General features: G+C 32.7%; 1 protein-coding gene across 3 annotated transcripts in view; it reads right to left on the bottom strand.

The window, feature by feature from the left end:
• PCMTD1 (protein-L-isoaspartate (D-aspartate) O-methyltransferase domain containing 1) overlaps positions 1-15060 on the bottom strand; it is a 65058-nt gene that overhangs the window by 17742 nt on the left and 32256 nt on the right. For 2 of the 3 annotated variants that reach the window (XM_039868962.1, XM_039868961.1), the window contains one exon: positions 6417-6519. Coding sequence is in view for 1 of the 3 variants with exons in the window: in XM_039868961.1 (XP_039724895.1) it covers positions 6417-6519 (103 nt within the window). In the remaining 2 variants the exon portion in view is untranslated. Of the gene's footprint in view, positions 1-261; positions 454-6416; positions 6520-15060 lie in introns of all 3 variants that reach the window. The other variant, XM_039868964.1, reaches the window with a different exon arrangement.

The following is a 15060-nucleotide window of genomic DNA, read 5'->3' as shown; positions in this document are numbered from 1 at the left end:
GTTATACCTCCCAACAATGTTATCTGTATAAAAAAAATAGTTCTGAAATGTGGGTAATAACTATAAACTCACTCACTTTAGACTTAACCTTAAAATCTAATGAGTACTTTTTAGACTCTCTTATGTAGAGAGGGAAAAATATTTGACATACTCCTACTGAAATGTACACTGAAAATCATGTGGGATAATAGAGAACACACATATATCTTGTTTACAACATGAACACTTGCCCGAAATAACACCAGGATTCTAATCACTTACCTTAGCAGTGGTTTTCTTTATAGGTGCATGTTGGAATATCTTCATCTTGAGATGGACAGATGATTTCGTTCACAGCAGGGACCTTGCCAACTTGCCCATATAATTCTTTTGATAAGCTGCTAGGAGATCAGGGTGACCTAGCCTTGCCCTGCAGCTTCCCTCTTAGACGGATAGTCTAGGTCTAGGAGCTGACTGAGAGTAGAAAAAACAACATTCCCCTTCAATACACTGTTGAAGTGGGGGCTGACAATTTGCACACCTAGTTAATCATGTGCCACAGGATGCTGTCATTGAAATTTTAGACAATTATTCCAATGGAATAAAGGATTTCAAGGACTTAGGAAAAAATCCTACCTTGTTCTCATACCTCATCCAAAACAACCTGCCAAATGAATCACAGAAACTCCTTTTTCGTAAAACACTTCGTCAAAATACACATTTTGAGTTTTAAGAGCTATGACTGTTTCATTAGAACACGACAAAACTTCAGAACTTTCCAGTGGGAAGAAAACCCAGGGAAATGTTAATCTTTTGATCTCCAAATGCAGTTATACTATTCAAAAACTCTTACAACCAATAATTAAGCTATTAATTTTTTAAAAATTAAAAACCAAAGACTTTACCTTTCCAAGTGTTTCCTTCCAACTTCAAACTCACCTCAGAATAATTCAAGCATTATTTAAAGCATAGTGTTAAAAGTAAATCCAGTGATTTTTTATTGAATGAAGCTTCAGGAAAATCCATAGGATGAAAAACAATTTCTAAACTTTATATAGGAAACGTGACAAATACTTCATGCAAAAGCGAGATTTCATGTTTTTAACAATAATTTCTTCTCTTAATAATGTGTTTGAAGCCATTCTAGTTTTACGCCATTTCTAAATGATGTTAAAATATATAACTGACAGCCTTGAGGACTATTTTTAAGCATTTCTCTGTCCTGCCAATTGAATGTTTGTCACTAAAAACTGTTTACAAACTGCAATAATTGCTATAAAACTACCATCTGAAAATTACCAGCATATAAAAATATTTAAATATCTGAGAAATATTTTGAAATAATGTTGAATATATATTAATAGATAACAAAACTAGTTCAACTATGCTATAATTCTCTTAAAGATGAAGCAGAACTACTTTAGTGGTAAAGCTGACAATACAGAAGCATTTAAGTTTTCCAATGCAAATCGTATCACGTGAAAAATTAAAACCTATAATTAAAAACAAAAGACACTATATATTGCCATAAATCAATTAAACTTTCTAAAATACAAGACTACACTATCTCTGAATTTAAAATTTACACTTCAACTAAATTTGAGGAATGCACTGCTTCTGTCCTCAAAAGTAATTCTCGTTGTAGGTCTCATTAATTACCAGGGTAGGAGCGCTTTGTAATAAAAATGCTATAGTGCATTTAACCATGTTAGCGCTCCTTAATTCTCATTAGAAGGAAATAAATGATGAAAATAAAAGTACTCCTTCAACTTTGTATCTGGGGCTAACTTGCTTGGCTGTAATTCATTGGTAGCAGCTTATGGCTGGAAGAAATATTAGAATAAATCAGTGTTTACATTAACATAGCTCAATTAGAATTAAATAAAAAGACTGACCTAGCCGAGGTTACAGCCTCTTTAATTCTGTTTTCCCATCTGGGAAATGTGGACACCAATATTGCTTCGACTGTGGATAAAACACTTAGAATGGTACATGGTACTTAATCAACAGACAATACATATTAGGCACTATTATTTTTATCATCTCATTACTGTTTTTGGTATTCATATCATGACTCATTTATATGACAAACTATATAGAAACGACTCCATTCAAATAAAATGAAAATCTTCAATAAATCAAACTATATTGTACTCATTTGGCTACTGATAGAATACTTCCAAAATCAGCTATAGTATCCTCAAGAAGGGAGGGGGAATAGGTCTATCGTCTTACAAGGAAATGGAAAACTCCAAAGCATGCAGTCTAGGAAGCTAAGTCAACTACATGCACATGTTTATATATTATATAAATGCGTAAATGTAGTTATATATATAAATGCTATACCAATTACTAATTCATTTGCAAAATATTTAAAAGGTAAAGGTTTACTGACTTACCCTTCCAAGTAACTACAGATGGAGAGATTATTTTGCTTACTGTATATGTCAAATACTGATTCATATTAATTTCACCTTTCCCAACCTTCTCCTTCCTTCATGAAGGCCAGATACCTAAGAGGCCCAAAGACTTCTTTAGACCAGAGAGGGCTAAAATAAAGATGTTCTGGAGAGTGTGTGGGAAGAATAGAAAGTGGGTCAGCAAACTATGGGTAACAGGCCAAATCCCATCCACCCCTTGTTTTGATAAAGTGTCTATAATAGATACCCTGGACCACCGAAAAAAATGAACAAGTGAGTCCCAGAGCAGATTAAGCCTCAAACATCACTGAAGGCAAAAATGACAAAACTAAAGTTTTCCTACTTCAGGCACATGATGAGAAGTCAGAGATCTTTGGAAAAGACAATAACACTGGGAAAAATAGAAGGCAGCAGGAAAAGACCAAGATCAAATATGAGATGAACTGACTCCGTAAAAGAAGCCATAGGAATGACTCTATAGGGGGCAGGGCTGTTGAGAACAGGATGCTGTGGAGATCACTCATTCAGATGGTCAGCAGGAGTCAGAGCCGACTCAATAGCACGTAACACACACAGAATGCCCCATGCCCATTTCTTTACATAGTGTCTGTGGCTGCTTTTGACAGCAGAGCTGAGCAGTTACAAAAAAGACCATTTAGCCCAGGAGAACTAAAATATTTACTATCTGGTCCTTTAATGGAAACATTTGCCAATGTTTTAGAGAACACTTGAATCAAACATCAGTATAAATTCATATATTGAAAACCAGATTTCATATATGGAATCTGGGAATACCACAGGTAAAGGAATAAATCTTCCTTCCCATCTCTAAGCAAAGTAAATTCAAAGTATCTTCTCCAAATTATTTCATCTGTTGATAAGGGACTAAGACATAGGAAAAAAGTTTGTAAGTACATAAATTATACTAAGGATACTTGTTTCTCAAACAAGGGATGCATACTACTTTGAAGACTCAGAAACCAAGCTTGCTTCATAGAGCACACACGAAAACACACATTTGTACTTTTAAAGTCATTTGATACTATACATTTGAATGTTGAGTTTATCAATTTTTTCTCACCTACCATATTTAGAATTTCACTGTGATCTCCAATAGATATATGTAAGAAACTTTATAAAGCATGACATGACAATACTTTTGAAAAAAAGGAACTGATAAAAAAAGATCCAAACCAACAGGATAAATAAGATTGGAAGAGTATGAGGTTTTAGTTATCAATTCTGTGTTATACATAATCAAAGATAATCTGGTACTAAGAAATACATAAATAGTAATTAATTTTCCTGAGTTACTTTATATTTCATTAATTAAAATATATATTTTGATGACCTGTATACAACTAAATATAATGAAACTTCTTTGAAATGGTACTTTTAAAATTACTTTAGAGGACAAGTTATTTTTAACTTAAAAAACTGAAAATAAGTAGAAATACTATCCACAAACATCAAGAAAAATTTCAAGGAAATCATCAAACACAAAAAAGATAGGAAGAAAACTACTATATCTTTATAATTTGTCACTAAAATCACTTGTTATAAAAAGACAAAAAAGGAGCCCACTAAATGACTCATCAACTTTGAATACTTAACTTTCAATCACTCACGACTTTACACAAAATGAAACATTTTCCCAGGTACCTACTACTCTTTGTATGCAAAATACTTTTATACTCTGAAATATATAACTAATATTTCAGAATGCTACTTGAAATTCAGAATAAATAACATTTCCAGAACTGTCTCATTTTCTAGACTAGTTTATTAACAGAAGAATCTGTCCTAAAAATTAGTTGCAACATTTCAGAAATAACTATAACATGTCCCATTACTTTAACTAAAATAACATTAAAAAGTATAAAGAAACATTTAGATCAGTCACATAACCATATTTTATGCTTCATCATTTTATAAATAATAATCTAAATGACTCAGTAAACAAGAAAACTCAAGAAATATAAGCCGGGGAAATTTGATCATTTTACAATTACATGAAAATGATTTTAGAAAATTTTAAAAAATTGAGGCACTTAAATATAGTTTTCAAACTTATCTGTTATGGATTATTTAAGTTACATCAACATAGAAAAATGCTTTAAATAAGACATATTTTACTTTTTCCCAGGACCATGCCCACTTGTCAGCAATAAATTTGAGGTCCATAGATACTTGTATAGAGGTGCTTCAGTGATTCCAGATTCTTCCTAGAGTTTGTTCTGCCTGATTTATGACCCAAAACTGAGTATCTATGCCCTCAAGTATTAATACATGAGATGTAGCTAACAGACATAAAAGACCTTACAACAAACCTCAGAAATTTGCTTTTACTAATATTACTTTTGTAATTTCTAAGTTCAAATGCATTCAAAAGGTCCTTGTGTGTACAGTTTCAACATCAAAACAATACTTAAAATAGTAGAAATTAAATAAATTTAACAAAATTCTATAGTTTTAATAAACAATATAAAAATATTTAGGTCCAGATTTTAAGCTCTTAATATGCTACTAATCATCAGACAAAAAGAAAAACAAAAGAATGCTAAATTGAATCTCAATTTCTTATAAAATTACTTAGGCAAAAAAGTATTTTATTCGTCAACGTTATTCTTAGAAAGAGAATATGAACCAACACGGTAAGCACTAGAAGAATGATTCAAAATGTGAAATATTAACTATTTATAAAGACAAACGTAAATAAGATAAAGAATGTTCAGCAAATTGATGCAGAAAATTCAAATGATTTGCTCATATCCATTGAGAATTAGTCATAAAACAAAATAACAGTTCCAAACTTTCCCAAGCTTGTCTGTTATTGAAGAATAACCTAGTTACAATCACACTTGGTAGATACAAAACTTCCCCTTCCCTCTACAACACTGAGGATTTTACTGCAGTGTATCAGTTTTCTGTTCTTCAACCAATCAAGCGCCACTTGCCAGAGGATAGATACAAACTGGCAAGGGGAAATGAAAGGGTAAGGGGAAGGGGCAGGGAGATGCAGAGAAAGATACACTCTAGGGGCTATTCACAGGGCTTTCTTGGCTTCCATCTTGGCACTGTCCCCAAGCCTAAACTCTAGAAAAAAATCCTCAGCTCTCATCCAGATTCTTCCAAGTGGCTCACCTCCATGGTCATGGCCGGGGCCTAGAGATGAGTAAGGCACACTCCCAGCAGGCTAAGTTGAAATTGTGAATATTTTTGCACTAAAACTTACTTACATAAAATGAGTAAGTTTTAAGCTTGTGATTCCTTTTATCTTTGAGGAATTCTTTGAAAATATGACTTAGTTGAGATATAAATGCCCTCCAAATTTTATATAATGTCACAGAGATCATGGACTTTAGCATAAGAAGCCCTTGCTCCATAGTACTATCATTGATGAATTTTAGAAACGTTATGCACCAAATAGACTTCCCTGCCAGCTCAAGGAGTCTATGCAGTATTTCCTCAAAGGCAAAGTATGAGTCCAATACAATGGTTTTATAAACAAATTTCTCAAACAAAACCCTATCATACAAGATATATCAATGTATTTCTATCATAATTTCCTCTAGATATATTACAAAATAATTGAGTGTTTTTAAGCCATTTATATGCTAACAGGTTATCACCCTTATGCTACAAATAAAGAGGGCAGAACTATTAAATTACTATCCCAAAGGTATAAAACTAGTTTCAGAAAAGTATTCCAATTCAAGCATCTTTGTATCTTCAAGAAAGGTACCTGTATGATATTTAATAAATGGAATATTACCCTACTAATAAAGTGATAGTAGCATAAAATTAAATTTTTTTCATTTATTATTTACTACAGACTTATAAAATAAAAATTATACTATAGAATAATTTTTCTAAGTTAAATTCTTCTCTCACTTTATACTACATTGATTTTTACTGCATTCAACTGAGGAACTCAGGATCAATAATAGTATTGAAAACAGACATGTCACACATATCTATCAAGTGCTTTAAAACCAAAACTATAGATATACTTACTTATCAAAGCTATCACTATTTTTGATGAAGCTCTCCAGTTTTTCCTTGGCATATTCCACCACATCTGAATGAAGCTCGATCCCATGATTTATTCCAAAAGGACCTGCAATCGTAGCAGCATTTTTATAAAAAAAATTAATGTCATTACAGAGCTTTTAATTTCTGTTCATTTATCACAGGAGCATTTAAAGAAGACGTGAAATATTTGAATATCTGCTAGCCACAGATTTAAAAAGCTCATCAGAAATCTAGTAACATTACTTTAACTTAAAAATATGCTTATCTATCAGGACAATATTGCCAAAGAAATAGTCATACACTATATGAGGTTTAAGTTCTTTATCATTATATTTATTGTTAAAAATTTGATAATTTCTAAAATCCTGAAACCATAGGCTGACATAGATATTGTATAAATATCTCATGACATCTGACTACTATCCAGTAAATGCTAACTTCCTCAAGGGCCAAGACCACATCCTGCCTTTTGGAGCTCCCATCATCTAGCAGAATGTGGCCATCAGTTACTTGTTGCAGAACTGATTTTACTCTCCTGTTTCAGCATACTTCACACTTCTTACCTGGTATTTTTTTTATACATAGCCAAGAATGAGTGACATTCTAGGGATGAGAAATACGGGAGAGAAATACAGGAGAGCTTTCTCAGCCCCAGATGTTTCTGAGATGGCTCTTTCTCCACCCTGGTAACAATTTTCTGCGATTATGACTAACTGGATTTACGTTTCCTAAGGCTACTGTGCATGCTCCATGACCCACGTGAAAGTAACACACAATTTCTTCTAGTTATGCCAGCTCCTTTCTGCAACTGTCAACCGGGTTTTCTAATTTACATTTGTTGTTTTACTGAGAGATTGGTTTCCTAGGGAAAAGTGTGTGTTTGTGTGTTCCTTATTTTCTGTATCTTATATGGACTTATTTTGTATCTGCATCTTATATTTATCTTAGGAACTACTTAAGTAGATATGCCACCAACTAAATATCATTAAAAATACTATATTGAAATTTTAAAATAAAAAATCAGCTATCAATTATGTTTAGAGGGCACATGAAAAAAATGATTTGTGATCTAGGAAGTACCTAAACTATAAAAATTACACCAAAATTTTCAGATACTATCTTCAAGCCAACATCAGATAAAGATAATGCTTTAACCTACTATATATTTCTATCACAAAAAAAAAAATGACTCTACTTTAAAAATGTATTCAAATAAAAAGATTAAAAAGGTACTTGATCCATCAAACCACAACAGAATTTTCTTTGCAATGTTTTTATAGTTTTTAAAATAAATTATTCTGAACGAACTGTTCATTGGTCTTATGTTAAAACTGGAATATTCATCCAATGCCATTTAAGACCTCTTGAGATTCCTTATCATTACCATAAATTTATTAAAACTAAAATTTTTTTCAAAAAATAAAAGTGGCAAAAAAATCAAATCTAGAGAAGCAGTGATGTCATTTTTTTAAATATAAGATTGAATCTAAATATTTTCAAAATCTGAATTTCCATAAGGAAACAAAGAATGTTAGGAAAACTGATTAATGTTTTCATTTAAAAACTCAAATTAAGCTACAACTACTTAACATTAGGTACATAGTACGGAAAATATTGTTCAATGAAATTGATCTGCTTTTTTCTAACCTTTTAAGGTAACCCATTGAACCTAAAACATAATAGACTTTTATATCCATTATCCATTAAGAATCTAGTTATATCAATCAACCATTTTTAAGAAAACTAGGGCTATAAGAGATCAACAAAGGTCAATATTGCTGGAATCTGAAGTTTCCTTTAGACCGAATGCATAAGCACTATAATAAATGTGTCAAGTAAATAATCCGAAAATCAAGGCTTCTATTCGACATCTGAAAATGCCTGAACAGAGGGAGTGTGAACTTCAGAGTTCTGGGTCAAAAGAGACTACTACATAGGTTGTTCACTTAAAGAAGACAATGGTCTCTTTTTCCTTTCCTTGCTTTCTTACTATCTAAAAGCAAAGTGGCAACTTTTGAAAATAAGGTTTAAAGTTTTTAAAGAAAATATCAAGAACATTTTTCATATAACTTCTTTTTAACATCACCTTGACACAGATGAAGACAATTTCATCAACAAAGGATCTGACAATAAACATATACATAGAATATACTACTATGCATTGATTTCTAGTGCCGACATCATTATGATTTTTTAATAGATGTAACTGTTTATTTTTAAAATAACATGGAGACATATCTATAATTATCACTAATAAATTGACAATTAACATATTGAAAATAAAAAGAATGCATTAATAAAAGGCAGAACTTAAATAGCAATGTCACCAATATCTCATTTATTTATAATGCAGTATACAACTAGAACACATCAAATGTATGATAAAAATGTTATGTGGTGCTTTTTATTACAACTTATATTTGACATTTGTATTCAATAGAACAGAAAGATGAAACAGAGAAACCTAAAAAAGCATACATACTGCTTCTAAGGAATGAGACTAAGAGGTCTAGGATAAGAGATTTTTTTATTATACCCCTTGTCTAAAGTTTGTCTTAACTGTATGCATGTACAGCTTTTCAATAAAAAATGAGCTTGTCAGAGATTAAAAATAAAAATTTTTAAAAAATAAACAATATAAACACACAGAAAGGTACAAGCTGTCAATAGAAAAAATGAAATGGTATCCATAAGAAAAGTATTAACACTTTCTAACATCGTCTAACAGATGAAGTATTTGACTTTGTATTCAATAGATTCTAATGTTACTCTATATTTGCCAATATGAAGATTTTTCTATGAAATAATAAATGCTTAATTTTTGTAACACATTTTTAAAAATGGCTAAATATTAAAGAGAAAATAGAAAGAACTATATACAATCGTCTATTATGACAAAGTTATTTGAAAAACCCAGGTATATCATATTAAAAATTATTTTTAAGGCTAATAACCCATTTAATAAGAGTAATAACAAATATAATAAAACTCCAATATAATAAAACCGAGATTTTTTCTTCTGTAGTAGTTGGATCTAATCTAGCTCACTTATCATCTACTAGTCAATAATCAAAGATTATACATAAAGGTCAATAATTACTAAATATAAGTATGAAGTATTTATGCAATATCTACATTTCTTATTTACATCTATGTTGACTCTGAAGTACTTCAAAAAGCTGTTTTGGGTATAGTGTGCAGGGCAGAAGTATTCTTGAAGCAGGCCAAAGAAATCTGAGAGCTTCACTCAACATTTAAATAAAGTTCTTGGTACCTTCAGAATTCTAAGTAAGGCTAATTTATAAAACACATAGCCACAAGCAAAATATACTTCATAATACATAACTAGAAAAGCTCTAAAGGTGAACTAATTCAAGATCCATCATTTCAACTGAGGACTCAGATCTAAACACTGTGGGACAGTGAGAAAAATAGTAGATTTAAAGGCAGATGTCTTAAGTGTTCAACCTTGGTTCCTCCTCTTCACAGCTATACAATCTGAGACCAGTCACTTACCATTTGAAGACTTTCCTACTGTATAAAATGGGTCCCAGAGAAAACCATGTAAATTATGTAGAAGTGCTTCACATACTATAAAGTACAAGATGGGTACAAATCATTAGAACTTATAATGTGCCCTCTCATTGCATACCAAACTGGTTAGTCATAGAAACAAAACCATAACCTATATAAGTGGTTCTCAACCCTGACTGCATATTAGAATAACCTTGGAATTTTTAAATTAAGTTTAAAAGTAGATTAAATTTAATTTAAACTGTAAATGCTTGTGTCCCACCCCCAAGAGGTAGAGGGATCTCTCAGGTGTAGCTCTGGTTCTGCAGGTACCTTAACATGCAGCTCAGCTCAGGTTAACCACACCCGCCATACCTTCTTAATTATTACAAAGCCCAATCTAAATAATTTTTAAAATCTCTTTGGACTATCCAAATCTCTGTTCTCATTAGTAAAGTGATACCAAGAGTACATGACTACAAATAAAATCATTTTGGATAAAACTAAATATTTACCACAAGAGGGAGCAGGTTAATCAGTTATTTGGTTTCTATGAAACTAGTATAAAGTTTCTCAATGAGAACTAAAATATATATATGTAAAAACATCTTCAAAAAAAGTTATATTATTTTATTACTAATTTTAGTTGTACGAAATTAAGCATCTTTGAGAAGATTTATAAGTAACTTCATAAAAATTCAGAGACAAATAACAGGTGAAATGCAAACAAGTATAAGTTTCATTCTTTTTTTCCATGACCATCTTAGGGTATAATGTAGACACTAAACAGTGCAAAGGTAAAGGAGAGAATCAGCAAAAAATTAATCACTAACTAAAGAGACATTGATCTAATGTACTGCTACTTATTAAGATATAATTAATTTTCTATGGTTTCTCCATCATACTACTATATCACACTAAAAAAGCATATTAAAGACAAACACTTTCAAATGTTTACTGAATCTTGCTGTTAGCTTAACCATTCTCCAGCTGGCTGGCTATATCTAAGACTACAGATGTGTTCTCTGCTCTCTAGGTTTAGTAAAGTCCTCATGAAGCAAGTCTTGAAATTTACCAGAAAGTTCAGGTTCCAGTCCCTTGGGCTCATCTCAGCTTATGGATATATGTGCTGTTTTATTACATGTGAATCACAGAAATATGTTTACACAAAATCTGAATGTTGGTTTAAACAGTTACGGAAAATGGACCCAAACCCCGATGTAACTACGTCTAAAATGTCAAAAATATCAAGAACAGATGTCACGATCAGTTCATTTACATATTTCTACTCAGCAGGCTGAAAATATTCAAGTCTAATATGTCCAGAGCAATTTGTGATTATACCTCATACAGCTACACTGGAATTTAAAAAAGAGATAAGTTTCTACCAAAGCAAAATCAATAAACTGAGGGAAAATGTGCTCAACTATAACACAGTAAAGAATAGTTTTAAAAGCTAATTTAAACAGCTTTAGATCTTGATCCAAGTTCATTTTTAATGTATCATTCTCCTGGAAGCCATTTTTATCAGCTCTTTCATTCCACTGCATATGTATTTGTGAAGTACCTGAAGATAATCCGGGGTCAGCAGAGTGATCAATTAATATAAATAACAAATACTTACTGAACTAAATGAAGAAGGGCCCATAGAGTTCACACAATGCTAGTGCAGAAATGACATGCACAATTTCAAAGGTATGAGATGTGTCTTGCATACTACTGTATCCTCAGCAGTTGACAGAGTGTCAAATATAACTACTTTTTGAAAGAATAATAAAGTACATAAATGTAGCTATGATCCCAAGTTTAAAGGGTTTACAAATAAGACTGAGGCAAATCATACATACAAAACAAAAAATGCGTACTTTTCATGTCTTGATTTAAAAATATACTAGCAAAAAATCGTAAGTATATGTCAAATCTATTTTGTCTGATATTATCACAGAATGAGGCATTTAACAGAAGTAAATGTTAAAATACATTCCATTCAAAATAAATTTCTTATTAATTTTAGCGGTCTAATAGAAATCTTCTAAAATGTAATACATATTTTTTATGTACCTAAGAAAGTTCTTCTGACTTCAATTATCATCTCTATAATCATCATGTAAGTACCAATGACCATTGAACAACACGGGATTGAATTGCACAGGTCTAGTTATACACAGATTTTTAAAAATATATACAGTCAGCTCTCTGTATCCCTAGGGTTTGTAGCCATGGATTCAACCACCACAGTATTTTTGATCCACAGTTGGGAATCCTCGAATGTATAAAGCCAACTGTATGCATTGTTCTACACCATTTTACATAAGGGATTTGAGCATCCACAGGCTTTGGTACCTGCAGGGTCCTGGAACAAGTTCCCCACAGATACCAAGGGAATGTAGTTATTAAGTTTGAGGAGAGTCAAAAGTTACATGTGGGAAAAAAATTATGTGTGGATTTTCAACTGCCCAGGGGGTGGGCACTCCTAACCCCCGCATTGTTCATGGGTTCAATTATATTATGCAAAAATGGAGAGAATCTTAGAAATCTACAAAGTTATTCTTGAATTGGGGAGGCAACTCGATAAAATGGAGGGGAGAGAGAGAGAAGAAAAATCTTCCAAATTATGCCTTTTGATTCTTTTGGATTTTTTAACCCTATGAATATATTACCTCCACAAAATATAATTAGAGAGGAAAGAGACTGATGTTCAGATTCTGCCTTGAGTAATTTTGGGATGAAAAAAGCACCTTTCACCAAAATGGGAAACAGAGGAGGAGGAAGGAAGAAAATCTGATCTGCTTTGTATTTTGTGGGATAGAGTAAGAAAGGGTAACTTGAGTTGGAGACAGGCTGAACTTTTAGAATCTTGTGTACACTGAAGAAATATGCAGTAAGCACTATACATTTAAATTTCCACTTTGTTGGCACAGTTTGATAGATTCAAGAGTGTCTAGAACTTGGCAGATAGACCTTGGTGCTAGAAACCTGTGAATCCTCTGTTTGTGGCTGTTACTTGAAGACAGAAGAATGATCTGCCCTTCACTACAGGCTAAAGCCAAAAAAGCTTCCATAAAAGGACAGGAGTGTTTATAAAGGCAAAGCAAAGAGATCTGAAATTCAGGGAAACAACCTTTGAAAGTCAAAAGTCTGGGAGGCGAGATGAACTAACCCTGCAGGAGCCACCCAGAGAGAATGTGAAGGCAGGTTCCAGAAAGGACCAAAAACTTCAGCAGGCCAAGCAGCCCTACCAACTCAAGTCAATCTGTTTTTAATCTGCGGCACTCAGTACAAGATCCAAGCCAGCCTAGGTAAGACTATGAGAAGACAATTCTGTAGGCACCAGCTCCTACACTGGGAGATAGAGACTCACAAATTATTTCACACATATAACTTCAAAAAGATTTAGTAATTTTCTGAAATATATACAATCAATACTCATTATTTGTGATAGTTTATGTTATAAAAAGTCCAGCAAACAATTAGCAAAAGAGAACCACTGATACCAGGGCAATATGGATACATGTGAACATATATGAAACAGATAATATGAAATTCTGAAACCTCATCCTGGTTAAGCCTATTTTATTTTACAAAAGAAAAAAATAAACTTCAAAAGTGATAAGTAATTTGTGTGAGGATGCCCCACTAATGAAACCAGAAATGGGTCTCAGAGCCAGAGGTGCTTGTACCGCACTGCCCACTTCTGTCTCCCTCTTGTGACTAACCCTGTAAGACTGGGGAAACAGGAGGGCGGAGCTTCACCTGTTCCACCCCTGCTAGGGAGGAACATGCTCACAGAGACTCAAATTGTTCACTCCTCTGTATACGTGTGTGAATGACCTCAAAAGCCCCACCAAGTATTAATTTGAGGGTTACAAATAAATTTTAGCAAGTAGGCAAATTCACAAGAATCGACTGTATTTGGTACACAGACGATCCAAGTTGGGAAGAGTTAATTCCTAATTTAACAACTCAAGATGCACAGAGAACCACAAGTAAGACTTTTCGCACCACTGATAGGATTGCCTTACAATTTCCAAGAACAGTATGTGGAAATAATAACCAGAAAAAATTGCTATGAAGACTTTGTAAAATTTCTAAAGCCTGTACTGTTTCCTAATATATTTTTATTATTTACTATTTGTTGCTCTGGAATGATTAGTAGTAATATCCATAAACACAAATCACTGATTTTCAGAGGTAGGTGCAATAGAGGAGATGTTCAAGAGTAATGTTTCCACTCCACGACCAAAAGAAGTGACGAGGGGGGAAAAAACCATAAAATATAGAATAGTAGTGGCAACTCGATACAGGGTGTACGGGCAGAAGATACACGAAAGCCTAACGAGGACTAAGAAATAACAGTTTAAACAGTGAAGCGCTTTGTTGATTTCAGAAAAATGACAAGTAGCCTAATTGAAATGGTTCTTTTCCAAACAGATGTGCTCAGATCCCAAAATAAAGCACATACCAAGAGCAACATTTGTAATTTCTCAAAAGAAAAAAAATAAAATTTCCTCCTTCTATACCACCAAAAAAAAAAAAAAAAAAAAAGGAGGACAGCAGACAGAGAGAAAACTGGGGTTTGGTTAAATGTAGAAAATACAATCTACCTTAAAGAGAACCCTGGAAACTTGCGGAACGTGCTGTCTTACTCCCCCATAAAAACAAGGTGGGGGGACGCAGAGGACCACACGGAGGGAGAATCTGATGGCCTGAAGTGAGCCAAGAGCCTTCTAAAAGGGCATGAAAAAATATTTAAAAATTATATTTCTGATAAAGTGATTGTATCCAAAATTATATAAGGAACACTTACAACTTACTAATATGAATACTAACAACTTAATCAAAAAATGGAGGAAAATATCTGAATAATGTATAAAGAACACTTACAATTAATTAAGAATACTAACAACTTAATTAAAAAATGGGGGAAAGATATGAATGGGCATTTCACCAAAGAAGAGATATAAGAATGACCAAAAAGCACAGGAAAGATGTTCCATATCATCAGTCCTTAGAGAAGTATAAAACCACGATGAGATATCACTTTATACCCACTAAGATGCCTATTAATAAGAAAATAACAAGCATCAATGAGGACATGGAAAAACTGGAACCT

The sequence above is a fragment of the Pteropus medius genome, unplaced genomic scaffold (genome assembly GCF_902729225.1).
Source record: "Pteropus medius unplaced genomic scaffold, Ma_sr-lr_union100, whole genome shotgun sequence".
In the NCBI taxonomy this organism is placed as follows: Eukaryota; Metazoa; Chordata; class Mammalia; order Chiroptera; family Pteropodidae; genus Pteropus; species Pteropus medius.
This window is presented reverse-complemented; position numbering and strand designations above follow the sequence as displayed.